The 26,087-nt window shown below is 34.8% G+C and overlaps 2 protein-coding genes and 1 long non-coding RNA gene across 8 annotated transcripts; all 3 read right to left on the bottom strand.

Moving 5' to 3' along the window:
• Window positions 1-4,078: 4,078 nt before the first annotated feature.
• Window positions 4,079-5,281, bottom strand: LOC106131255 (uncharacterized). Its single transcript, XR_001228513.2, has 3 exons — window positions 5,215-5,281; window positions 5,002-5,058; window positions 4,079-4,179 (listed from the first exon to the last, which is right to left on the bottom strand). It is a non-coding gene; the product is annotated as an uncharacterized LOC106131255 (long non-coding RNA).
• A 223-nt stretch (window positions 5,282-5,504) lies between these two features.
• Window positions 5,505-6,927, bottom strand: LOC106131104 (uncharacterized). Its single transcript, XM_060944607.1, has 2 exons — window positions 6,130-6,927; window positions 5,505-5,808 (listed from the first exon to the last, which is right to left on the bottom strand). The coding sequence occupies exons 1-2, from the start codon at window positions 6,391-6,393 to the stop codon at window positions 5,662-5,664; spliced, it is 411 nt and encodes a 136-aa protein (XP_060800590.1). The 5' UTR covers window positions 6,394-6,927; the 3' UTR covers window positions 5,505-5,661.
• A 2,079-nt stretch (window positions 6,928-9,006) lies between these two features.
• LOC106131254 (troponin I) lies at window positions 9,007-23,874 on the bottom strand. Of its 6 annotated transcripts, none has more exons than XM_013330276.2 (9): window positions 23,748-23,874; window positions 22,399-22,437; window positions 19,314-19,331; window positions 18,887-19,015; window positions 18,448-18,571; window positions 18,151-18,251; window positions 14,497-14,540; window positions 12,023-12,164; window positions 9,007-9,336 (listed from the first exon to the last, which is right to left on the bottom strand). In XM_013330276.2, exons 2-9 carry the CDS (start codon window positions 22,411-22,413, stop codon window positions 9,268-9,270), a joined length of 642 nt encoding a protein of 213 aa, XP_013185730.1. In that variant the 5' UTR covers window positions 22,414-22,437; window positions 23,748-23,874; the 3' UTR covers window positions 9,007-9,267. The 6 variants fall into 6 exon arrangements, with proteins under 6 accessions (XP_013185730.1, XP_060800588.1, XP_013185731.1 ...); XM_060944605.1 differs by lacking the exon at window positions 18,151-18,251 and adding an exon at window positions 17,157-17,257; XM_013330277.2 differs by lacking the exon at window positions 18,151-18,251 and adding an exon at window positions 16,869-16,969.
• Window positions 23,875-26,087: the final 2,213 nt, after the last annotated feature.

Here is a 26,087-nt window from a genome sequence, read left to right as displayed (position 1 = left end):
GCCTGTGAGAGAAACTTAATATTAATAATACTGGAAAATCATTAGAAACCATATTTTTTAAAAGCATCGCATTGTTTCATTTATCGTATGCTACGAAGTATTAAAAAAGAAATTGAGTAATCAAAACAAGCGATGAGCTTATTTTACACGAATACTATAGACTTTTAGCGGGTTATAAGAAGATATAAAAAAACATCATGGTTTATATTTTTAAACGCTGCTAGACTTAGGAAGTAGTAAGTCAAAGTTAATGGAAAAGTTGGGATCCGCCGGGAAATCTTAGGTTGTATTTGTTTTAGCATGCTTGTGTGCATTCTCTCCCTATCAAAAACTTATTGCTTGTAGTTTGAAAGATGTGTCTAAGCATCGATGGCATCATCTCTGGAGAACATTCACGGTTCAGGAAAACAAGTTCTACATGTAAATCAGTAAGTAAATTACAGCGAAATCTGATTTTAAGTTTTAGCTGTGCGCGGATGGATAAATAACCTTTTCCTTTTGATTTATGAAAAGTAAGATGAGGGACAGTAGTTAAGATTGTAACTTTCTATAGAATTTGCTTGAAATTTGCCAATTTGCATTTAATGAAAATCGTAATGTTTCAGCGCATTACATACTCCGAATTCAAACACGCACCTTTCAATGTAGCATGTGGTAATATTTTATTCTACTGCGCAAAAATTATGATGAGAATATAATTAACTTGCTAATTCAATTAGTTCTACCGCCGCGAACCCGAATGTACAGTAATTTCCTTTTTCTACACCATACTCGTAAAAATAGGCGAGAACCATGGAAATCGGAATATTCTATGCCACAAACATGAGAACACACTACTCGAATTCATTCCACCAACGTGATTTTGGACGCGACCGAAAAGGTTGGGGAAGGGTCGTAATTTTCCTTATATTAGCAACCTCGTGACCCGGAATATTGTAATAAAATTTTTATTTCTATGAATATTAAGTCGGTCATAACAAACGAATACATTATTGATATGTATGGTGTGAGTAGTATGGTATGAGTTAAGACAGACAAAAAGTAGGTATGGTAAGACTGACTAAATATATAAATTTTATTAAAAAAGCATCACACTTTATTAAATTTGATATAGAGCTTTAATTTGTTTATGTGGATTTGTTTTAATACATTCTATGTTTGCTTAATTCATGCGAAAACCTGACCAAACTACTCACTGCAGGATCTAGAATAGAGGAGCCCAGGGTCTTGGGAACGGATGCGACGATGACAATATGATGATGATGTTCGTTAATACATGTTTAAGATGCGTCGAGATAAAACTGTGTTGTGAAAAAAGATATAATGAGAGAAATGGAAAAAGGAAATCTTTAAATGGTGTGATCATTTGAAAAAGATGAACGAAAACAGGTTGACTAAGCAAATATACAAGAAGTGTGTAAATGGTAACGTTTCGTTGGAAGGGGAAGACCAAGACGAACGTATCTTGATCAAATCTGAAACGACTTATGTAGAGGCTAGCAGTTTGCATGTTTCACATTCACAGTGAATGAAGCGAAAGAAACGCATGGATCGATGCAAGTGGAAATATGTAGTCTTTGCCTTCCCGTCCAGGAAGGCAATGTGTTTGTATGTGTAATGTATGCATACATACATAATTATGCTGTAGGCAAAAATAAGAACCAAAACTCTCTCATCTCGATATAATCAAAATTCCTGGTTGCGGAAAGTATCTGATATTCTTGATTTGAACTTCAAACGTGTAACCTTAAAAGGGAAAAATAAAGTATAGGTATTTATTTGATACCTTGCTGTAACTAAAAGAAATCTTTTGAGGAAAACCAAGGGAGTGGAAAATTAGAACTCGGGAAGTGGCCAATCTAATTTCGTATCGTGATAACGATAATAAAAGGAAACAAAGTGTGCGGTTACCGAGTCATGGAGAAATTTTGAACGCCTTTAAAATAAATAATGACTTTATGAGCTTCAGCCAACTAAATTAAATCATAACAGCCATATTAAAGCGATTACATTTAACAGCCATTTTACTTATAGCATGACTCGAATTTTATGAAATGATTTCAAAAACGTCTAAACCAATCAGCTTTTGTATTAACAACAACCTCAAAACAAAAGAAATGTTCAAACAAATCGTCTTAGTTTTTCAAACTCGTTAACCCAAACTCAAAGATTTTAACCAAAAATGTACAAGAGAGTTGAAATTAGAGTATAACGGAACGCCCATTTTAATTAAACTTAATGCGAACCATTCATTACCGCATAGGGTTCAAGATAAAGCGAATAAGAGATAATTATTAAGGCTATTCCACTCAGGAGATTTGACGCAGTAATTTTATTATACTAGTGGGTTAGGCACGTTATAATTTTGATAAACATAAAACGTGTAACATGTAGAACAAAAAGATTCACGAGCGATGCCTGAAAAAATTCAAGAGTATGTGAGTTAAATACTTACACGAAGAATCGATTCTTCTGATTTCAGATGACAAAAGTGCTCATTCCCTTAGTCATATCCTTACGATATCTACCCTCATAGTAATGATAATTCCTAAATCTGTTCGAATATTCTCTTTTTCGCCAAATCAAAATCAATTAAAATACGGCTTAGCCGCAACGATTCGTGTACTACAGTTTATAGAACTGCACAGACATAACATTGTTCTGTGTAGGCGGTAATTCGGAAGAGTTGGGCAACTGTTGGGCTCTATTCAAGTAATAAGGCTGAGATATTAGGGTTGAGGGTTTGGGGTATTTAGTGTGATCCCTCTAAGGCTAGTGAATTAGACCCAAATGAAAATAAATACTGAGGCTCGGAAACTAAGCAACTAAAGGTGCAATTTGGAACACACAATGCTAACCTAGGGGGAAAAGCCTAGGTATACATCGTAACTTAATGTTTCTACGGTAACGGTACTAACGGTCTAAATATTCATCAGTCTGTCTTCTATTAGTCATCATCTTTTTAGCCACAATATTATTCATATATTTTATAACACTCGTGACTGAAATGTATCGTGAATATTCTCACAAGCAATTTTGCGTTATAATTGTTACAACACAATGTGCTACTTACTGTAATGCTGTTCTGCCTGAGGCTATACTACCACGTTAGTCCCGGGGCATCCAATAAAATTACGCTAAGTGGATGCCCACATTGCCCATGTCAAAACAAGTATCCAGTACGCCAAATTGTTATATTCAATAAGGTCCAATGCCTCTCATACTTTAACTTGACTGACTGATTATGCTTGCATAATGTTCGCCTAAATTAGCTGGTAATCCTGTCTGTTATACATATATGGATTTAAAATCATTTGGCCTATAAGCGGTTCCACAAAATAATTTTTCGCTCTTTGGCGTTCAGACAACAATTTTTTTTACCTTTGAACCATTTGTTGGCAGAATTGAAACCTACTTTTTGGCGACGAATAATAATATATATGTATACGGGACAACGTGGGTCAAATTTACGGGTGAAAAGAGAGTGTTCTGGATACCCGGATCTGACTCAGCCTAATTTATAAGCAGTTTAGTCAAGCCGGTAGCTTCTTGATGACGGCTACCTTTGTAATGCGAAGGATAGTTGTGAGGTTAAGTATACGGATATGGGGAACTGATTGAAGTGAATCCTGTTTATGAAAATGGCATTATGAATGTCATGAAGATTTCACAGTATATTGTGTATTTAACATTTAACCCATAGCCACATAAATAAAGTAAACAATCTTGTAATGTCTTTACATTAATAAAATCAGTTACGTTAATAGCCAAACGAATTGTACGTTTATAGTTTGAACGGATATTTTTCTTGGTTGAGACCTATTAGTAGAATGAATTATGACATTTTGTTAATTTTCTTCCGAATGGCTATAAATTTAATGTAGGTTTTTCAACACAAGGCCTTATCAAGATTGTTTATCTAAACTAAGAAAATGTATTACTTAAAGCTTCGTGTAACTTTGCATGCAACTAAGATACTCCTTATATTTGTGAAAACAAAAAAAAAACAGATGCATGATATTAAAATTATTTTTATTATGATCATAATAAATACAAAAATTGTATAAACAGTATTATACTAATGGTTAACTTTGCTTTTTGGCTCCATCATTTAGCCACAATGATGATTTCCGACGATTCAGACTGTTGACGACAAAGATGGAATTGCTTAGGCGGACGCTGGAATTAATAATTACAATTATAACAAAAGCAAAAAGAATAATTCCGTCAAAAACCCATTTAGCTAAAAGAGGCCTCCTAGTTTTTTTAATTTTGCCCCGTCTACCTCGTGAGAGGTGAAGACATAAAATCTGTGCGTATTCTTAAATTGGTACGGTGAGCTCAGGATATAGCTAGCACCCTAGCCACCTAGCATTGATTTATGTATGAAAGGTTGCCCAGTTATCTCCTGAGCCGGGGGCGTCCTTGGGTGAAATTACTTGTATTTCCAAATAAATAAGTGAACTTTAAATTATAATAAAAACTATATAATATACTTATAAAATGTAAAACTTATACATACATACATATGGTCACGTCTATATCCCTTGCGGGGTAGACAGGGCCAACAGTCTTGAAAAGACTGAATGGCCACGTTCAGCTATTTGGCTTAATGATAGAATTGAGATTCAAATAGTGACCGGTTGCTAGCCCATTGCTTAAAAAAGAATCCCAAGTTTGTAAGCCTATCCCTTAGTCGCCTTTTACGAAATCCATGGGAAAGAGATGGAGTGGTCCTATTATTTTTTGTATTGGTGCCGGGAACCACACGGCACTTATATAAAATTTATACTTATATTATATATATATCTTATAACAAAAGTAACTCAACCATAAGGTTACGTGTAGGGTTGTACAGTGTACGCACAGTAACAATTCAATTTCTGGGCTTTTATCAATACGATATAGAGAATATGCAAACTGTGGAAGCATCTAATTTTAAAAGCCAGACGTTTGTCTCTTAAAAAAAAAATACATTTCATAACTTAATTCATATCTAACCTTCAACCGGTGGTGGCGCGGCGGGCGCTTCTGCCGGTGCCGGCGCAGGCGCAGGTGCTGTTGTAAATAAATTTCTGTTTTACGCAACAATCTTATCATAATTTTGTATTTCGGTGGTTTAGTTAAACTTTGTAAATCACGATGAACGGTTTTTTTAGACGCATGGTCACATAAATGTTTATATATTTAAGATGTGGACAAAACTTTAGGTACCTTCGGCTGGTGCTGGCGCTGGTGCTGCTTCTGTTGCGGGCGCTGCTGGAGCTCCTGAAAATAAAAGTTATAGAATATTTTTTTTTTGTTATAACGTTTTTTTTTCTCTTTAGGTAATGTAATATTTGTGTCAATACAGATTTATCATTGACCCCTAAGAATTTCTTCTATCTTTTCACATTTATATCCATCCATAAACCTACAAACAAGATACCGTGCGACTTGCGTCATTATCATATTCTTCATGTAAAGTCCCGGTTGCGACCTCACTTCTGTGGCCCAATTGTCTGTATTAATGACTTGCTTGACCATGATATAGGAAGAAACCAAACCATTGGTTGAAACAAGGTTGTTACACCATAAGTGAGAGCACGCACTCTCTTATTCGCCTCTTAAGACATCTCTGGGAAGGAAATTGAAGGTTCCATTCCGGATTCACTCAAGACTTTAATCATATAAACTAACTATTAATCGGGAAAGTAAAAGGTTATCATGGACCCTTTGAAAGTTATTACAAACCTTCTGCTGGCGGTGCCGCCGCGGGGGCGGCGGGGGCGCCTTCCGCAGGTGCTGCGGGCGGAGCCGCCGGTGCACCTGTTGAAATGTTGAAAATTAATTAATTACTTATAAATGACATTTATTTGTATGAAAATACATAAATAGCGTTAACAACAGCTTTTGTCTCGAAAACAGTACTTTTTAATCCTCTTGAAAACACATCAAAGAATTAATAATTATACCTGGTTAGAAAGTGAAGGTTTAAAAAGTAATTTGTGCAACAATGTACATAAATTAGGATTGGCACGTGTTTAATTGTCAGAAATCTTCCAGCTGGCGTTATTTTCTTTCCACTCAATAAAATCTCTCCTAATATCATATCATGAGTACTCGTATAGTTGTTCACGATATTATTACCTTCTGCGGGGGGAGCGGCTGGGGCACCTTCGGCGGGTGGGGCAGCCGGTGCGCCTTCCGCAGGCGCAGCAGGTGCCCCCTCCACTGGCGCAGCCGGTGCTCCTTCTGCGGGCGGTGCTCCTTCCGCGGGTGGGGCACCTTCGGCCGGAGGCGCTGCTCCTTCTGCGGGAGGCGCTGCCCCTTCTGCGGGTGGGGCACCTTCTGCGGGAGGCGCGGCCCCATCTGCGGGTGGGGCTCCTCCTTCTGCTGGTGGCGCTGCTCCATCTGCCCCTTCCTATAAATATTTGTTTTTATTGAATATATATGCTGTTAGTAGTAGGGCTTGAAGAAGCTTGCAAGCAACTTTTGATGGTTAATTAGCACCAATTTATATTTGTTGGGGCCAACAGTTTAACACTTTATATTTTGAAGCTAACATCGTAAGCCATGTAATGAATGTTTATGGTAAAAACATTAATTGCCGTTAAGTACTCCCTTTGTAGAGAGAAATTTTGTATAAAGCCATGTAACTTTCGGCCACAATTATTTGTTCAAATTTCCAAATAGCCAAATGATTTATGAACCACTGAATCAAAATATTAACGAAACTGCATACAAGCATTTCCATTTCACATTACAACGTTTTATTTATTCTGACCAACTAATTGCGAAGCGTTATGCATAATGAAATGATTAATTAACGTGCACATTATATACGATACGAATTGTTCAGTGTTAATAATGTATGAAGTCTATTTACAAGTGTGATATTAATTTTAATTGTGATATCTTATATTCTTTTTGGACTAGAAATCATGCAAAAAGATGAAGATGTTATATCAAGTAACATTCAAATTTTAGCGGCTTGATTATGTAGCTGACAAGAAACTTTAATAAATAAGTAAATTTTCTTATCCTTAACTCTATCTCGCTGGATGCGTACCAAAGTGACACGTGACCAGTGTGATAAATTTAATAAGCATAGTCGAATGTTCAATTGAATTATTTCCTAATACTGATAATCAAATGAGACAGCTTAGATCATAAACTATAAAATCATGATGTGTTTAAAATCGTGATGAGATGATAATATCTTTAGATCTGAATACCATCAGCTCTTCTGATAGTAATCACCTATTTGTCACTTAATATGAATTTTTTATATAAATTTTAAATTTAAACTTGAATGTTACATTTTATTTAAAATTAATGAACATAGCAAACTGGTTGAAAAGCGTTATCGTGTTTATGTTTCAACTCTTTGTGGAAGCTTAAAGCTCGTTAAATAAAGCCCAATGTTTAGAGCTATTGCACTGAAAGAAATCAGTTGCAGTAAGCGAAATAAAGGCTCCGATGCAATAGACTTACCGAACTATTTTGAAACAGCATTGTAGTTTAAATACGATCCGTATTCAAAAATATTTCCACTTTATAAAAGTAACCTACTTATATCAACTTAAAACATGCTTACGCATCAGCATTCTTTTTTCATATGTCATCATAATTATATTGAGTGCAGTGTACAGTCGCCTGAAGAAAACTTTATCCAGATGGATAAAGTTGTGGCTCATATGGATATGGATGGATCATTGATCATTTTACTGCAGGATACTGTACAAACACTATGACATTCCACGTAATTGAAGTATGGTGTAACTTTTTTATATTAACCGCTTACATCCATCGTCACTAATTTATTCCCATGCTAAAATTTGATTTTTTTACAAATTATATTGCGAATGAATAATAAAATCGAAAATAACGATAAAACTCAGATGCAAACTAATATTAAATCTACATTCTTTACTTTTTTCATCAACGTTATGTTTCTTTTAAATGTAGCTCACGTATCTCGGGTTTTTACAACCTAAACCCTCCTCAATGTTGCAGACAGACTGGGCCTCATTACGAAACCTAGATATTTTAGAAAAAGGTTCGGAAAACGGTACGAGAATTAATTTATAACTCCAAAACAGATGTTTCGACACTCATTATATTTCAGCCTGTAGTCTTGATTTATTGATTTATTTTTATCATCTGTGGTAGATGTTCCTCACTCTTTTTAGCTTGGTGAGTTATATTCACGAATGTTGAGAAAGCATTTCTTATACCCGGTTCATAACAGCAAGTGGTCCGGGTGACGAGGTAGACCCAAGCCGTGGCGACAATTCATTCCTCTGCGATCAGGCAACGATAAATTTTATATTCCTGGCCAAGTTAACCAGTGATAAACAGTCCGTATATATTATTTTCTTTAAAATAAGCAATTCCCAACATCTCTCACTTTGGTTAATTTGAAAGAAGGAGATAGAGATGGTAGGAAGATAAGTCGTATACCTTGTCAACGCTCAGATCCAACTAGAAGGAAGATTATGATTTCATGCCAAAGACAGTTTAACTGGGAAAATATCAATCATTTTTTTATATTTTACACCTGCGATTGGGAGTACTAAGTATTAGGTACTAATAAAATATACAAAAAGGAAAATCTTAATAGGACTTAAAAGGACCTAAAACGAAGGCGTGCAAGGTATTATAGGTAAAACAAAAACGATTTCATTTTCAGAATAACTCTACTTAATGCTACTTATAAATTTAGAGACAGGGGAGGGTATACCTACGCAGTATATAAGAGTAACCATAAGATGATCTATAGAAAGAAATTCAAGGTATTATTTTGTAAGTAAGAATTTTATATGAAATTGTTTTATACGTTATTATTGTTAATTAATTCAAAAACAGAAGATAAAAATACGTGAACCAAACAAATAAATTTTAATTATTAACTAATTAACGAAGGCACAATGACATATCTATAGATTACCATATGATATTTCTCAACAACTGCTATCACAAAGGGTAAGGATACACAAGGGTTTGGTAAAACACAACAACACATAAACATAGTACAGAAAATTAATTTTATTAAACGTATCTTACAAAAAACATTATTTAATAAATAAATAATTATAAAAGTTGGTTTGACATGTTCGAAATGGTAGACATGATTGGACAATACATAAAATTACTGGAGGAATCTGCCAAGACTGAACTGGTAGGAGGAGGTTCTAGCCACTTGAAGGTGGGTGTGATATCACAAGGTCGGTAATGTCAGTTGGCATGTCAGGTCTTACAAATAGTTTATAGGAGTGTTACACTTCATGCCTCAACCTCTTCCTCTTTTACCTTCTGATCTCCCGGTTTGCCCTTCGACCAGTCCGGCTTTTTCTGTAAAAACAACATTTGTATGAGTATTGGGTTTATAATTAAACTAAGCAATTATCGTTTCGCTGTCTCGATTTCACAAAATTTTCTTTTTTTTTTGTAAATAGGTACATCAACATTTGAAGATATGATCAATGTTTATGTTTTTATGTATAATATTATCATTTTTATGGCGTTTCTCAATTGCATTTTTTATTTAAGTCTGGCATGATGGCAACAAATTGTGAGTGTGTGTTAATAACTCTCGTCTGAACTTCGCATCCACATATCACTGCCATATATAATGTGATACATTTTATAAATGGTATTCGATTGAAATTGTGGGAAAAAGTGACAGCGAAACGATCTAATAATTGAATAATTTGTGTATCGTTGCTATAACAAAGTACACTAATGATATTTCATTGGAAGCCTGTACAGTAGAAATTATGTACATATACGCCATGATGAATTTGATAGACCGACGGAACAAATAGTTACAAATATAAGACATTTGTTTTGTTGAAAAAATAATGGTGAAATGGACTTCGACTGCAAATAAATTAGGAACAACTTTAATAAAATAGAATTGACAAAAGTAGAACACACAAAGTATTTCGAGCATTTCTACTGCTACCACGTGCATATATCAAAGAATAGCCAGCATAAATTTTACTACTGAAGTAAATCTAGATCTAGTTCACACGCAATAAAGATCAAATTTGACTGCACTTTGTATCTGGCTACTTAAAATAGGAAAGAATCTCGAGAGAAAGCAGAGCCAATAGCTATGTTTGAGTCAACAGCCCGTTTCATTATATTTGCAACCATTTGATTCCCCATTCGAACGAAACCGCAAATAATGTTTTCTAAACAATCGTACTACAATATTGAAACTTATTAACAATATTGTGGTATGACTCATATTTCGTGGAAAGCATAACACTGAAGCGTATAAAAACTCTATACATATTCGCTAAAATTTAAGCCAAGAACGATGCAACCTATAAGTCCTTATACACATGTGTATCACGCCTCAAGGCGCATGTGAGTCACAAAAGCGTCTCAATTACTGTTCCGAATCTAAACAGTATCGATCTGATCCAATGCCAATAGAAAGTCTAGGATAGGCTTAGATCTCATAAAGGCGAGTGCATGTGCTACCTACCATTCTAAGAATGGCAGATAAGAAACAGCGTGAGATCCCAACTCACATGCCGTGTATGCTAAACATCTAGAATAAAAACGTGTCTCGCTCTTATACTCATATTAGTTACCTTTCCTCCGACGCCTCCCTGTGAAACATGCCATTATATTTCGTTACAAACATACGCTCAGAGGCAAACTATTCATGATCTGATAAATTGAATGCACTGTAAATAACTCTCCGGAACAGTGCAAAATAAAAGAAGTATGTTATCCAATGATATAGTGGCGTAGACTTTCCTTTTGGACAAAGCTTGTTGCTTTTGTTTTACTATCGCGTGTTCTGAATGTATTGTTAGTGTAAAATGTTTCCACTTCTTTAAGAATATGTCTACGGTAAGTACATTGTATAACTATTTATTCCTAGCACGTGTGTTGTATTTTTTTCAAAACCAGTCAATGTTCGAAATAAGAGTTTAAGAAAATGTCCTATAATTCAAGAGATTGTCAGAAAATCTATACTTCAAAAATCTTCAGAGCAGATATTTTAAAAAGGTTTTGTACAAATGTATCACTGACTGATTTAAAAAAAAAACTCATATAAATTCATAATTAGGTTAGTCACGTTGCGTAACGTAGGTATATGAAATAAAACATAATTAGCACTTGCTGTTTACATTCTACAGCCCATTTTGTACATAGGAAAATTTGCGAAGCTCGGCGGGAAATAAAAATAAAATAAATTACGCAGAATAAGCATGGCGGAATCATAAAATCTGTTCGCATCATCCAAACGTTTCTCACCTCATTTCTATAGAATTGGATTGCATTTAAATTAATAAACATTTGATAAAAATTACATGTAATGTTTATTTATTAATTAGTATAAATTATAATTAACCAAGAGTGCTGCGATGGGATTAAAGTTAAACTATCTACTTCTTGCCGATGGCCCAATCAGCCTTCTCCGCTTTCTTTGCCTGTTGAACATGAGTAAAATGATTGTTGTAACTAGTTACTATGAGGATTTAAGAATAACCTAAAGAATGATGATGATTCTGTTATTATTGGTGTATATTATGCATCTGCTTTGTGCTAGTAATCTGTAGGTTTCGTAAAATGAAGAAGTATTGCCCTTCTTATTGTGTTGTGTTAAGTTGGTGTGTTAGGACTATTACTAGTCTTTCGATTGATCTCATTAGGTTCAAATTACGTGTGAGAAAATTATTACTTCGGAGTTTTTCAATTTATTTGCGAGATATAAATTTGCAATAAATAATGTATATTAAAGAAGTAAAGTCTAAAATAAATATACCTTAATTTTTGAATATGCAATATGTATTGTATGCGAAATTTTACAATATTACTTGATTTGAAAATTACCTTCATTCAGAGTCAAAATTGTTGTTACAATGTTGCATCACAACATTTGACTCTCTGAAGACTGGTGTTTTAATCAGTCATTTGTTTAACATGTCTCGTGATCAATGTTCTTTTTTTACTCATTTTAAGTAACTGTTATTGGATTTAATAGTTTAGTAATAACAATATTTAGACAAATTACCTCTTTGTCTTCCTCTTCAAGGGTGAATTCCTTCTTTTTCACAACCTTCAATTGGTTACGGAAGTTGAATTCGGCGGCCTTCTTCTGGAGCTTGGCGAATTTGTTCTCATATTTGGACACCTTCTTTAGTGTGGGTTTGACGCTGGAAAATAAATGAAACTGTAAATCTACTGAAATTTGGTTTAATATTTAATAAGTGTTCGTGTGCTATAAAATATTTATTTGCGGTTACTGTATTGTCGTGTTTGTTAATTTGTATTGAAATATCCATGTGATCTTGCAACTAAATCTTGAAACCATATAATCCAAACGATTATTATTATCTTTGTATACATAGGTTATTTTGACTTGGAAGAATGTACTAGTAAGTGTCTTTAAAAAAAAATCTACAAATCGAAATAGATTTAAAAAACAGTTATGTTACAAAAAAACTGAAAAACAACCGGAACGATTTTGATAATATTAGACACAAAAACATAGCTACGGAACCGAAGCTCTGCGCAAAAGTTAGTAACAAATAATTCACGCCACGTAACGCTGCCTTCTCTTTTTGAATTTGCTATCTTTTCTCACAGAGTTTCTAAACGCCACTTTTGAATCGACATTTTCATTCAAACATTCAAAAAGATAACACAATTTTTGTGAATTTTTAAAAGTCGACCTTTTGCTGTAAACAGTTCCGAGTCATATTGCACGTTATTCATATATCATATTATAGAATTTTGCAAAATGTTTCATTTTACGTGCATTATATAGAAATGCGTTATTGTATTTTGAAATCCTTTGTAAAGTATTTTCCGATGTGATCTTGTTACCACAAAACAAAGAATTGATATAAAATATTGCTGTATTTTAAGCAAATGAATTTCTATTTTTATTAGCAATTGGTTTGTTCTACCGTTTTGTTCTCGTATATTTAGATCATATAAAATATGATATAAATTAGCTTTAGGAGAATTTGATTAGAGAAATTTTGAAAAGATTTACTGATTTGAAAAAACATGTCATAATTACGATTGTCACGTTCAGAATTAAAAAATCTTACTATCGCTGATAGACATTTATTTTATTATTTAATGGATGCACACTTCCAGTAAAACCATGTAATGTCCTAAATTTAATAAAAGGAAGGAAGTATAGAATTTCCTTTAGTACAAATTGTTAGTATATTTTTTCAGAGAAATCAGCAGTCTACGAGATTCGTAGCAGCAACAAAGGAAGTACAAAGTGAAGTGTAACGGCCGAGTCACAGTTTTAAGCCTCGTTCACATGTTTTGTTTACTTGATCATTCCGGTTTTCATATTTTAAATTAACTAACGAGGTCAAGTTTAATGGTTTCGAAACGTTTAATTATAATTTCCTTAGGTCTAATAATATTATTTTAATGTATAACCAGGATTTATTTATAGGTATTTGTTAATGCTTAAATGTGTTTAACTTTCAGCTATGCTTGAATTTTTTTAAAGATGAAAGATGTTTATTTATAAATAATTGCAAGTAAATTTGCTTTTATGAAAAAGGCTCTAGTATGTAAAGGTGCGTCGACTCTACCTGAGTAGCAAATCTAACCTTATACCTAATATAAAAATATAAACCTAATACATATACTTGCTGGTAAGTAAACTTGCTATTATAAACGGAGCTCTAGCACAGTTCTGGGTAGAAAGCATGGTGGAGTGCGCGGACGCATCTTAGCGGCAAATTTCAGCTTAATCAATACCTAAGACTTATCGCAAGTGAACTTGCAAATGTAAACAAGGCTCTAGCATAGTCCTCGGTAGTAGGCATGGCGGAGTGCGCGCACTCATCTGAGCGGCGAGTCATTATGCCGCGAATTGTATTCACAGGCACATCCTGCGCTGCCCACTTGCCCGCTATTTTTAGAACGGAAAATGCATTTTTCAGGTGAATGAACTCGAAAGATTTTATCTTGATTCTCGAAAATATTTAATTTTGATAATGAAAAGTAGCGTGTTTTTATTTAACCTATAACTAGTTAAGAGTAGATTCTCAGGTAATATAATTTATATAAAAAACGTTTTTAAAAAAAGAAAGGATTCCCGATCCCGATTCCGTTACTATTCCCGAAATTAATTTACCACTTATAATGTTACTGAAATTATTAGGTACTCAGTTGTTGTACAAAGCAGTTTTTGGAACCTCCATTTAAATATTAGAGTTTATTAAAATTATTTGAGTTTCTGTTTATCAGGCTGAGAACGTACGTGTGTATTTATAAATATGTTTCTATAAATATGTGTAAAAATGGTAAGAGAGAAACTGGCCCGAGACTTGCAAGCCTAATTCTAATTCACACATTACCTACTTCGATAAAACTAAACAATTTTCTAGTTATATGAAAATAGAACAAAATCTTACATGATCTTGTTCTACTGCTGAGTAAAATAGTATTTATTTATTCAGGCGTGTGACATTCGCGCCAGTTTCCCTCTCAGTAGAGAAAACTACTTACAATTTGCCTCTGAGGTCGTTGACTTGAGAGTTCAGGTCGGAGATCTGTCAACACACAGCCATTGTTATATTATTTAACATTCATTTATCTTTTTTGTAATTGAAGCAATTAATTAAAATGACTACATTTTCAAGTAATTAAAATAAAACTACTAAAGGTTAAGGCTGATTTAAGAATGGATTGAAACTACTGAATCATTGGAAATGATTTCCAAGATCTGAATGTAAACTTTACAATAAAAATCTAGTGTTAAATTTTAAAATAAGTGTACATAAAAAGCATTTCAAAGTATATACAGCGGATTTTCATTCCAACTATCTATAGTTACCTAAGCTTAATAAATGTTATTTTCTAAGTAATTATGTGCCTCAAAGTTTATTAAATGAGATAAAAAATATATATTTAAAGAAGCTTAAATTGTACTAGATATAAAGTTAATAAGATTACTATTAGCTAGTTGAAATGAAGTGTATAGAAAAAAAAAATCCTCATGCAATCCATGAAAGAGACAGAACATTTTAAGCTCACTCCAAAAGATCTGTAAAAGAAAGCACAATATTAAGCTAAAATGTAGCACTGAATAAGACTTTTCCTTTTGTCACTGATTAATACGAGAAAAGCATAGAGAAGATATAGAGCTGAGCGAAGATTAGGCGGTGTTATTTGCGAGTTCTATATCTTTTTGTAGTCTGTATGACATACTGGTTCTCCGCTAAGGTCTTTCCCGTACCCTAGTGTTCTTTTCTCTTACTTCGTTTTAAAGATTTGAACAGTCGAACACGTAGCTTGTTCTCCGCACTTTATTCCAGTATATTTTGAGTAACAACTAGTTAATGTGGTTTTTTCATAGAATCTTATGAGATATCATTGTAAGTATTCGAATGAATAATTTGTTTTCACATTTCACCTTGGAACTTGAGTAAAAATAACAAGCTTAAATTAATTTATACAAGTTTAATTTATCTACACAGTTTCATCCAGATTAACTAGTTACCGACCAAAACATTATCAAAGACGGAGTCCAGCTGTGCACAAAATTGTCTTAAGACTGTGCTCTTTGCCTATCTCTATACATCTCCAACTTCACAATCCTACTTCGTGCATCTACCGGCCTCGGGGTAGCTGGTCGTCTGCAGCTCCTATGACCTTAAATACATGAAAGTGCAGGATATTTTACATGTGCAAAAACCAGCGCCAACATTATACTTCTACGGCGCTGATCATTTGTAACAGTATTCAAGTGTAAGTCGGCTCGAAGTAACATATTGAGCGCTACAGTCTAACTCCCAAGGTTCTGTGTGAGGAGGCAGTGTGTCATGGGGTGCCGGTGCAAAATCGATCCAGACTTGCAAATGTCAGTTGGTATAATGTATTGTGTTTTTGGACTCGCAAGTGAGCATAGTATCCACTCCGTGTCCCGAATAATAGATGCAAATGTACACCGAGCGACCGAGGACACGGCTCGGCCTGTACAGGGTGGGAATGGGCAACTCGACCAGAGCATGGCACTTCTATTTATAACACACTCGGTGTCCAAATAATAACATACGGGTGTTGCAAAAGGTTTGGGGCTCTCAGCAACCGAACACGCAAACAATTCGCGCGGAGTAACGGCACATACATGAAAAGTTGGAGATTTGGAACAAGAAGTTTCACTTACACTATGCACTTGCGTGTGCCAATATAGGAACCAGTCCAGCGTTCCGTTTACACTTCACGGCAACTAATTGTTACAAAAAAGAGAAAATTCAGTAAGGCCACTAGCTCGCCACCACACATGAAGCAACACAGCAGCGACGGTGCTCGAATTAATCTGCTTGTCACACTTTTATCAGTTTATTAAAGTGCCATACTATTTTCAGGGGTGATTTATTAATCGGGACTCGGAAGCTTAGTTAATCGTCATGCAGCAGGCAAAAGCTTTAGCATTTAAGCGATGAAATGAATAGCGTCGAGGATGGAGTGATATAATTTAAGTCGATGAGAGAAGAAGCGGATGAGAGAGAGTGAGATGACGATGATGAGTTACAATGGCATGCAGTGCCGCTTCAGTGATGAGTGCAGTGTTACTGTGCCCGGGGGCGGTCGCCGGGTACTGTCGTTAGTGTAGTTAATGGTGTAAGCTCCATGTCGGATGACGCGCCGATCGATTTTGCACCGCTGGGGCTGCGCCGGCGCACGCGCCGTCTATTTCACGCACACGCTCTACTCAACACTACCGACCCGACCCCCCACGTTATTTACAATTCAACAACAAACATCCGAAAACTTACAAAGCGTTATCAATATAACACGAATTTTCACACGCGTACGTTTGGTTACGTTATCGATGACTGTGATATTCACAATGGTTATAAAGTATTGGTCAATACCTCATAATCTCTTTTCCTGACTTCATGTTCCAAATCCCACTTCTGGCCCTCACACACATACATGCGGTCATAATACTCCTGTATTATTCTCTTGAGCATTGCTATAGAAAAAGGAAAGACAGATTATTGAGCCAGCAGAATGAGCATGGATTTTGTGTGAGTGACCTGCGTCTGCGACGGGAGCGACGTGTGCATGTGTGCGGTGAGCCGTACAACTATCATGTCATGTTGTCAACTAAATCAGTAAACTCATATCATATGCATTCGCAATCCTAATACGTTGATTACCTCCATTTTCCTAATTTGGATCGCTCGTTCTAGTTCATATTTATCCCCCTCAAGGTTGTATATTCTGTGCCAGTACATTTGACATATCGTCTGCAGTTCCGCTAAAGAAAAACAATCACATTTTAAGGTATGTTATGATATCGCCGGCACTTCGTACACCTTACTGTTGGACAATGTATCAGTATCGTAGTGTGGGTACACGAGAGACCCCCGCCTCGAAGAGCAAGCGAAAGCGAAGCTACATGATTATAATTATCAGGTGGGCATCATGGACAATTACTGCGACATATCTAAGTTGTTATTTACTCGATGACAGTATCTACATTCACTAGCAGCTTCGGAGTTGCTACGTCAGAATTTTGTTAAGCGCTTTTGAAATATAATTGTTATCCACACGGTTAAGGATGTAGGTATATTTTGTCTTTTAGCTCCGATCAAAATGATACGCTGCGAAAACAAAAACAGTATAACTAGTCACAAGATCGGCATAAACTACTCAAACGATGAGCGAGTAAATTAATTGCGTTGTGCGTAAATGGTCAGACCTCGAGTGCTTTGCGGGCCACTTCCATCTCGTGATCGTACTTCTCTTCCTCGAGCTTGGTGATACGCTGATGGTAACCGGTTATGATGCTCGTAAGAGCCGCTATAAATCAACAACTTACTAGATTACTCGCGGGTACTATACGGAGCGCTAGGAGACCGGCGGCATCCACTAGTCATGGATATTAATTCATAGCCAAGTCATTCAAGAAGATAGACGGAAAATAGAATAGACAGTAAACGCAGATAACTTCACATGGAGCTTAGAAGAAGACGCGTTAGAGAAGACAAAATCCGAGACCGAAGCCCGGAGTAAAAATAGCGTTTACTGTTAACAGACGAAAGAGTCAACACGGCACTTTAACATCACAAGTAACGTTAAACATGAAAGTGAAGATTGTAAGTTTGTGAGTTCTCCAAAAGACAGGGCCGGAGCGGCTCGTCTCACTACCTCCATGTCTTTCCTTTTAACGATGTATTCCAGATCGAACTTTTCATCTTCAAGTTTGGCGATGCGCTCGTGGTATTCTTTGCAAACCCTCGAAAGAGCATCTATAATACGACATAATTATGTATGGTCACTGATGTTACATTCACACAAATGATGATCATCTGAAATCTGCCGTGGTGTTATGTGTGTGGCATAGACAAATTGATTCATTGAGTGCTTATCTTAGCCCTGACTATAGGAGATCAGATGTGGCACATAAAGATACGAGGTTGGTCACATTAAGGGGAGAGACATTACCTTCGTTTGCATCTTCGATGTTCTTGGGTTTGCCGCACCTCTCCTCAATGATACGCCTTCTCTCGGCCGCTTTGCGTTCCTGTTCCTTCTTCAATTCTTCAGCGGCTTTCTTACGCAGCAGCAACTGTTAGCGGGATTTAGGTTAGTAAAAGGAAACCAATCTTTTCTTGTGAGTATTTTTATAAAAAAATAAACAGAAGTCAAATTTCTATATCATAAGAGAAATTGTTTTGGTAGATCTCTCACCATTACGTGAGTTGCCTTCTCCACTTTAGGGGGTGAAGTTTATTTCAGTAAGGGATTCATTTAGGCTTTACCATTACAAAGTGTATGCAACAGACAGATGCTCATTTATATACACAAACCCAAGTAGCACCTACTTCTGAAAGTTACAAGACACTATGAAAAAAAGAAGTGATATGAGTGAAACAAAACTTACCCTGAGCTTCTTCTTCCTCTCAGGTGTCATGAAACCCTTCTTGGCTTTCTTGGCTTTGGAGGCCTCCTCCATGCGCTTGCGCACCTCAGCGCGCTTGCGGTCAATCTCGGCCTGTTTGGCCTTCTTCGCCTGGAGACAGTCAACATTGTCAGTGTACCTAAATACCTCTAAGTACACAAGTAAGTATCTGATTCTGTTTAAATTCTATCATAATATGAGAATGAAAAGAAGTTAAAGTTATATAAAGTTAAAACTGTATTGTCAAACTTTTTTTCAATTTATTTTGTCACACATACTTATTTGATGATTTTTTTTTAATTAAGAAAAAGTAATTAATTTGTAACGAAATAATACTAGAAAATTAATTAAAAAAATATCTTGAGTGTGTAAATGTTATGGTGTAGTTCTTCTCCCGTTGTTACTTTACCTCCTCGAGACGCTTTTTCTGTAAAAGAAATAAAAAAATAATTAGCAAAACACAGTATTTTTTCCCAAACATATTTCAAGTAAAAAGTTCTTTTTTAATTACTTTTTCCTTAAATATGTATATGGAAATAACAATTAACGTAGTTAGTTACATAAAATATAATTGGTAGGTACATATAATTATGTATACACTTATACATAAAACATGTAACATTTATTTATCATTGGTATAGCACAAATAACAGATATTTCACTCTATATTTCGTGTAAAAATATTACTCACAAAAATATAACATGGAATATTTTTATTTACCAGTTACGTTACCATAAAAAATTAATTAGACGTAAAAATTTGTGTACAAACAGGTTAGACACCATCATCACAAACTTTTCTTATATAATATCCAAAGCCTTGGAATATCACGGGATAAGCAAAACTCCAAGATTTTAAATCCGATTTAAATTGATAATTATAAATAAAAAATAATTTCTTTTTTTTTTAATGATGGTATCTATTTTCTTAAGTTATAACTGCATCGGGATTGCATGATTAAAATATAATAGGTACACATTGTTATAAGGTGCGTGTGTCAGTGTTCAGCGAAATATGTGAATCACAGTGCGTTTTGCAATGCGTGTGTAAGTAGTATACATACTTTACATCTTAAAAATTATCATCAATTTTCCTCCCTTTCTTTGTAAAAATGTGATCAGAATTCACAGCAATATTACAAACAATAAAGAAACAAAAAAATAACATTCTGACATTTTGAAAGAAAACTTCTGAACTTTGTGATGATTTTAAGATAAAATATAAAGTACGTACTGCATTATTCAATTGTGCATTAGCATTTTCGGTGTGTTATGTAATACATAAAACGTAGAGGAACAGGGTGCGACATATTTGTAATTAATAACAAAGTGAGTGCACATTTATTTAGCATTTGGCATTGTGCTTCGAAAGCATCCTTTCGGATTAAAGTTACCGTTTATTTTGGATAAATATCTATAATTATGCTGTAACAGAAAGTCATGTTAATGTAATGAAATGGTCTTTTTGATAAATATTTTTATAAATTCATAATATGTCATGTGAAATCTTTAAGGCTTAAATAGAATTCAAAGTCTATTTATCTTAACATTTTATGAACAAATTTCTTTACCCTTATTAAAATTTTACTAATGCTTAATGATTTTCTTATATATAAAAATCATCTTAATTTAATATGTAGATATACTATTAGTTTTAAGAGATGAATTAAAAACTAATTTGTCTTCTTTGAATAGAAAGGTCACTTTTTTTCTTGAAGGTACAAATAAAGAGTCCGTACTTATATATATTTAGATGTTTGTGATGTCAGTTAATCATGCAGTTAAAACAACAATTACCTGAGTCTCAAGGAGTAATAGGACTCAATACTGTTGTCACGAAGAGAATCGTCCAAGTTTGAAGGTCGCAGCAGAACACGGGTTCGAAGAACAAATGGAACAGAAATAAATAAAAAAAAATCGTGTTAATATGTGCAAATGTACAAGCGATCATCGTTTAAGTAAAATAGTGTAAGTATTGTACGGTGCGGCTCCCGGCACCAATAAAAAAAAAGAATAGGCCCACTACTTCTCTTTCCCATTTATGTCGTAAAAGGCGACTAAGGTATAGGCTTATAAACTTGGGATTCTTCTTTTAGGCGATGGGATGGCTTGCTTCTTTTAACCTTAAGATTTAACCTGAATTAAGATTCAAATAGTGACCTATTTGAATCTTAATTCTATCATCAAGCCAAAAAGCTGAACGTGGTTTATCAGTCTTTTCAAGACTGTTGGCTCTGTCTACCCCGCAAGGGATACAGACGTGACGATTTGTATGTATGTAAATATCAATAAATAATATCTTCCTTGAAAGGAATAAAGATGTGATCTAAATAAAAATTTCATTCCTGTCTGGTTGAAAAACATAGGATGCACCAGCATTCTCAGATACTTCTGTTTCCGCGTAGATTGTTAAACCCAATCAAGAACCTAAGATATTATTTTAAACTAGCCACCCGCCTAACTAGGAGTAGCGACCTGTCACTAATCTCAATTTCAATTCCATCACTAAATTAAATTTTACCATCGAATCCCCTGAGTATCGTAAGGAAAAAGACATAATATGTGTTTTTTCATAATAATCTTAAGGAAGTATTTTCAGAATCTGAACCGTAAGATCATTGTCCTTATGATTGTGTCATTTTAAGTTAAACATATGAACACGATGTAGGATTGGTAAAGTCCAAAAAAACAACGACTGCATTCTGACTAGGCGAATTTAAGGAAATGTGAGTTAGGAAAATACATACATACATCCATATGTATGACGTGACCATTCACATCTATATCCCTTGCGGGGTAGACAGAGCCAAAAGACTTGACTTAAAAAGACTCAATGGCCACGTTCAGCTATTTTTTACAGTTAGGAAAATCAATGTCACAGTTAACGATGTTGTTAAAGATTATTGACAATAGGTTTCTCAATCCTTCGCTGGATTCTTATTGACTTATTTTACTACACCCGAATTTCATTAGCATTCATCATTATATAATTCACTTCACTTTCTAAATACGAGTATGTTTAATATTCTGAAGGCTGTGTCCGTGCAAATCGCTCCAATGTGTGACGTCACGAACACGATGGCTGCCTGTCTAACTTGCTCTATCTCACAAACGCAGCCTTCTAACTTGATTGCACATGTGACAACACACTATTCATTTCCTTCACCATTCTATTGTGAAATTAAATATAGTAAAAATACATGCAGATGTGCCTTTTATTCTCACGTCATGTCAGTCTGTTTTATAATCTGTTGCACAAAAAAGTTCCCTAGTATGTAGTTAGTAGTGTTACAATTTAATGTAGGCATTAAATTGTAACCCAATTAACGTCGGAAAATTCAAACGATTTCGTTTTTCCAGCTCGAAGCATCTATTCATGTCTTACATTTTATTGAAGCAAATTCAATTACTATTTGTGGATAAGAACATTTGTTTTTGAACTTCAAAAATTGTAAGTTTACTTGTATCAATTTTTGTGCGTTATCTTACCTTACTTCATCATCCGCCATTTTGTGTTTGTTGGTCTAGGTGTCCTGTAAAGAAAACAAGAAAATCTTAAATACTTATAAAAACGTTTTTTCGTTCGATCAAGTTTTCATTATTCATTTGTATCGTAGAGAAGCTTATTAATTTGTAACATATTTAATTCACTGGCTTATCGTCACATTCGTCATTATTTTTTGAACGTAAATATAGTGATAAATTATTAATGAAAGTATTTACCTCTCTTAAGTAATAACTATACCCGATTTACCACTGGCAAACTTTGTAGCTAAATAAACAACAGCATAAATCAACTTTGGCTTCTTATTTTTTCTAAACGAGATGGCAACAAAAATGCGTATTTGGCTATGATTAGGAACTATTCTGATATTTGAGAATATTTGGACGACTGCCAGTTAAATTGAACTGCTGATATTCGATACTAAAATAATGCATACACTTATTTTAAATGCATAATCAATCAACTAAAACTTACTATACTGAAGAATTCCTAATAGTAATATTTCAGAGAATTTATTAGTGTATTTTTAGATTATTATAGATAATTCTGAAGTCATCAGTATAATTTTGTAGGTAATAAAAAGTTGCCTGGGTTCTGTAAATTCCACATTTAGCGTCGGGCAGGCTCGGCTACGTTCGGGCGTCGTCGGGAGGTGCGCGCGCGCTTGAAATAGGATGGTGGCATTCCGACGTTACCAAATTTGGCCGCTGTAAGACTTCAGTTACTCGGGTTTCGAGTTTTGCTCGGAAGGTTCGCGGAAGATGTAATGGGATATCTGATAATCATTAATTTATTTCACCACAAAATTTCAATTTAAGTCTATTAATCATATTGGTAGGTATGTTATTTTAAATTTTACATTTTTAATGACGATGAATTTAATTTTTTTAACAATACCGAAAGTTTTTGTTTACTAAGTATAAACTTTTAGTTCAATGTTCATCAAATCTAAGTTTTTCCTTATAAAGAGCATAGTGAAGAATAAGTAATGATTTTAAAAGGTTTATTCAAATTATGTATGTTCCAAATGTTTTCCACTTTAACTTCATTTAGTGGGACATGAACCTAGTTTTATTTCAAGAAATATGTGATGTCACATTCCATTGTGTGACGGCATCACATGCTCTGAAGCACGTCACTAATTCTGGAATAATATGCCCGAGGGAATTTGATCACGTCAATAACCTTAACACAGTTTCGCAACTTTAACTTAAACACGTTTAATCCGTCCACACTCGATCGCGGCGATGCATCATGTTCCATTACATTAGACGTTGACGTATCACTTCACTGAACGATTAATACACTAGTTAGATGTATAAATTCACTAGAACTCACCTAAGTAAGAAAAAAAGTAGATGGCCCTACAGATGGTTCAGCCAACACGAGTCACAGCTGCTGACTGGAGTAAGGCGGGCGGCAAGGCGCGGCGGGCGTTGCGTGGGCGCCGACCCCTCACCCCCGGTTGCCCCCCCTCCATCGCCTTGCCATCGCGAATCGCTCTCCCCCCACTTCCCCTCCAGCTTTCTTCGCAGACATTTTTAGACCAGTGTCGTTTTGACACCAACACCGAAATAACATCGCATCCGAGCTCCAGATTATTAAGTACAGTTTACATGACGTTAGAGCTAAGCGCTCACTGTCGTATCAATTTACAATCGGTTAACACCCAATGTGTAGGTTGTTATGAATGTAAAATAATACCTATACCCTAATCAGTACTAATTCACATTAATTCTGATGATTTGGGACCTCATATAGCAAGGCAAGGTGGCAAGGTTTTATCGTTGAAAGTTTTTTTTTTAACTTTTTCTATTCAGAAATTTTCTTTCTTCAGAGTTTCTTTTAATTTGACAAAAAGGCACTTGGATAGTAAGAAAAATTATTTCAAATCTCCTACATGCACTTAAACTTACTAAGCGCACAGTTATAAAGCTCTTGTAAACAAGGCTTTAGTTGATCTCGTAAATATTAATCCAAGGTGCGCCAGGCACACGTGCGATAAACAAATTTCCTCCGTAAAATGCTGGAATCACAACTAAATTTGACATATTTATGCGGATATTAACTTTGTAGAGAGTGGTTCAACGTCATTAAATTTCATCATTGCCTGAAAGCAATTTTCTAGTTTGCACTCAGTTTCAAAGATTAACATATATAGAAGTGACGTTATAGTACGAGTGAAGGTAATATTTTTAATTAGGTACTTAAAAAAATTCTTCACCCTTCCTATCAATACATATAATAATTCAAATTCAAACTTTTATTTGCATAATATGAGTACAACAAGGTCTTAAATATTATGTATAATAATAAAACAGTAAAGAATTTAAAACAATAGAAAAAAAATGCCTTAAGGCAATTCCTACGCTGTAAATTATTGCAACTAACTGATTTGATTTTGTTAATATTTTATACAACATTTAATACATATTTTATGGACTTTAGATGTCATATTTCAAATCTTTAGTCTTAGGAGTTTGGGTTGTGAGTTAATACCGGTATCAGTCAGTAAAATCCTTACTGTATTGCTCTAATTATATACTAGATTACTGGCTTTTACTGGCAGCTTCGCCTGCGCAAATTTAGCACCACCTACAAAAAAGGCGAATGCGCCACTTACAAAAAGCGACGAATTTAGCGCCACCTACTACTACTAGGTACAGGTTTTTCGCAAATCCCGCGGTTTCTTTAGTTCTTACCGAGATGAAACGTACCCTATGTCTGTATTCTTCAGACGATTTTTTTTCAGACTTTAATACGCAAAATATCAAGAAGGTTGGTTCAGGAGATAACGCGCGAAGAGAAAATAAACAAATATTATTTATTAAGATTGGTATAGTTGAGATTGGAGTTTATACCTATTAATTAGCAGCATCGTATCGTCATTGCGCTAATTATGAGCTTTCTTCCTTTGCACTGTCACGTCACTCGCATAGTTTCTGTCTGCACAGAGCACAGGCAACTGCTGGGGCTTCCTGGCTCTGTGTTGAATGCCAACTACAAGTTTAATTAATTCCGCAATGGCCGGCTTGTTGATCCATCTACGCTTTTTAATGAATCCACGATTCACCAGCAAAGTATACCGCGTTCGCAAACTGAGTTTTATATAATTGAACCCAGATTGTAAAAGTCAATCAAGGAAAAGGCTTATAAATTGGGATTATTATCTTAGGCGATGGATTAGTAACGGAGTATTACTAACCTTATATTTTAATTTATATAACATCTAAAAGCTAGTGTCAGCTGAGGTTGGTTATAATTGCTAGTCCATCGCCTAAAAAAAGAATATGCTAACGAGTTTGTTTTGTTTTTCTTAAGTTTGTTCCGCTGTTTCTTATTTATTTTATTTATTTACCAATTCATAACCCCCCACATAGGATCATAGTTAGTGGTTATACATCCAGTTGCGTGAATGTGCAGGTTCCCGATGTCTTTCCTCACTATAAGATCCTCAACATGGTTGACACATTTTTAGCAATATTTTTTTTTGTTTAGTAAAAGTTATTATATAGCGAAATGTTGTGTTAGTAAAGTAGGTACTGATTATATGTGTAAACATAATTTGCTCCATAGAAATCTGAAAATTACTCCAAAGTAAAGTAAAAGAAAAATGTATTGATTTTATATATATTTATGTAAAAATGAAAATGTAAGCGTGTTAGGACACGTTCAGCT

The sequence above is a fragment of the Amyelois transitella genome, chromosome 6 (assembly GCF_032362555.1).
Source record: "Amyelois transitella isolate CPQ chromosome 6, ilAmyTran1.1, whole genome shotgun sequence".
NCBI lineage: Eukaryota > Metazoa > Arthropoda > Insecta > Lepidoptera > Pyralidae > Amyelois > Amyelois transitella.
The sequence above is the reverse complement of the archived record's forward strand: the minus strand, read 5'-3'. Positions and strand labels throughout refer to the sequence as shown.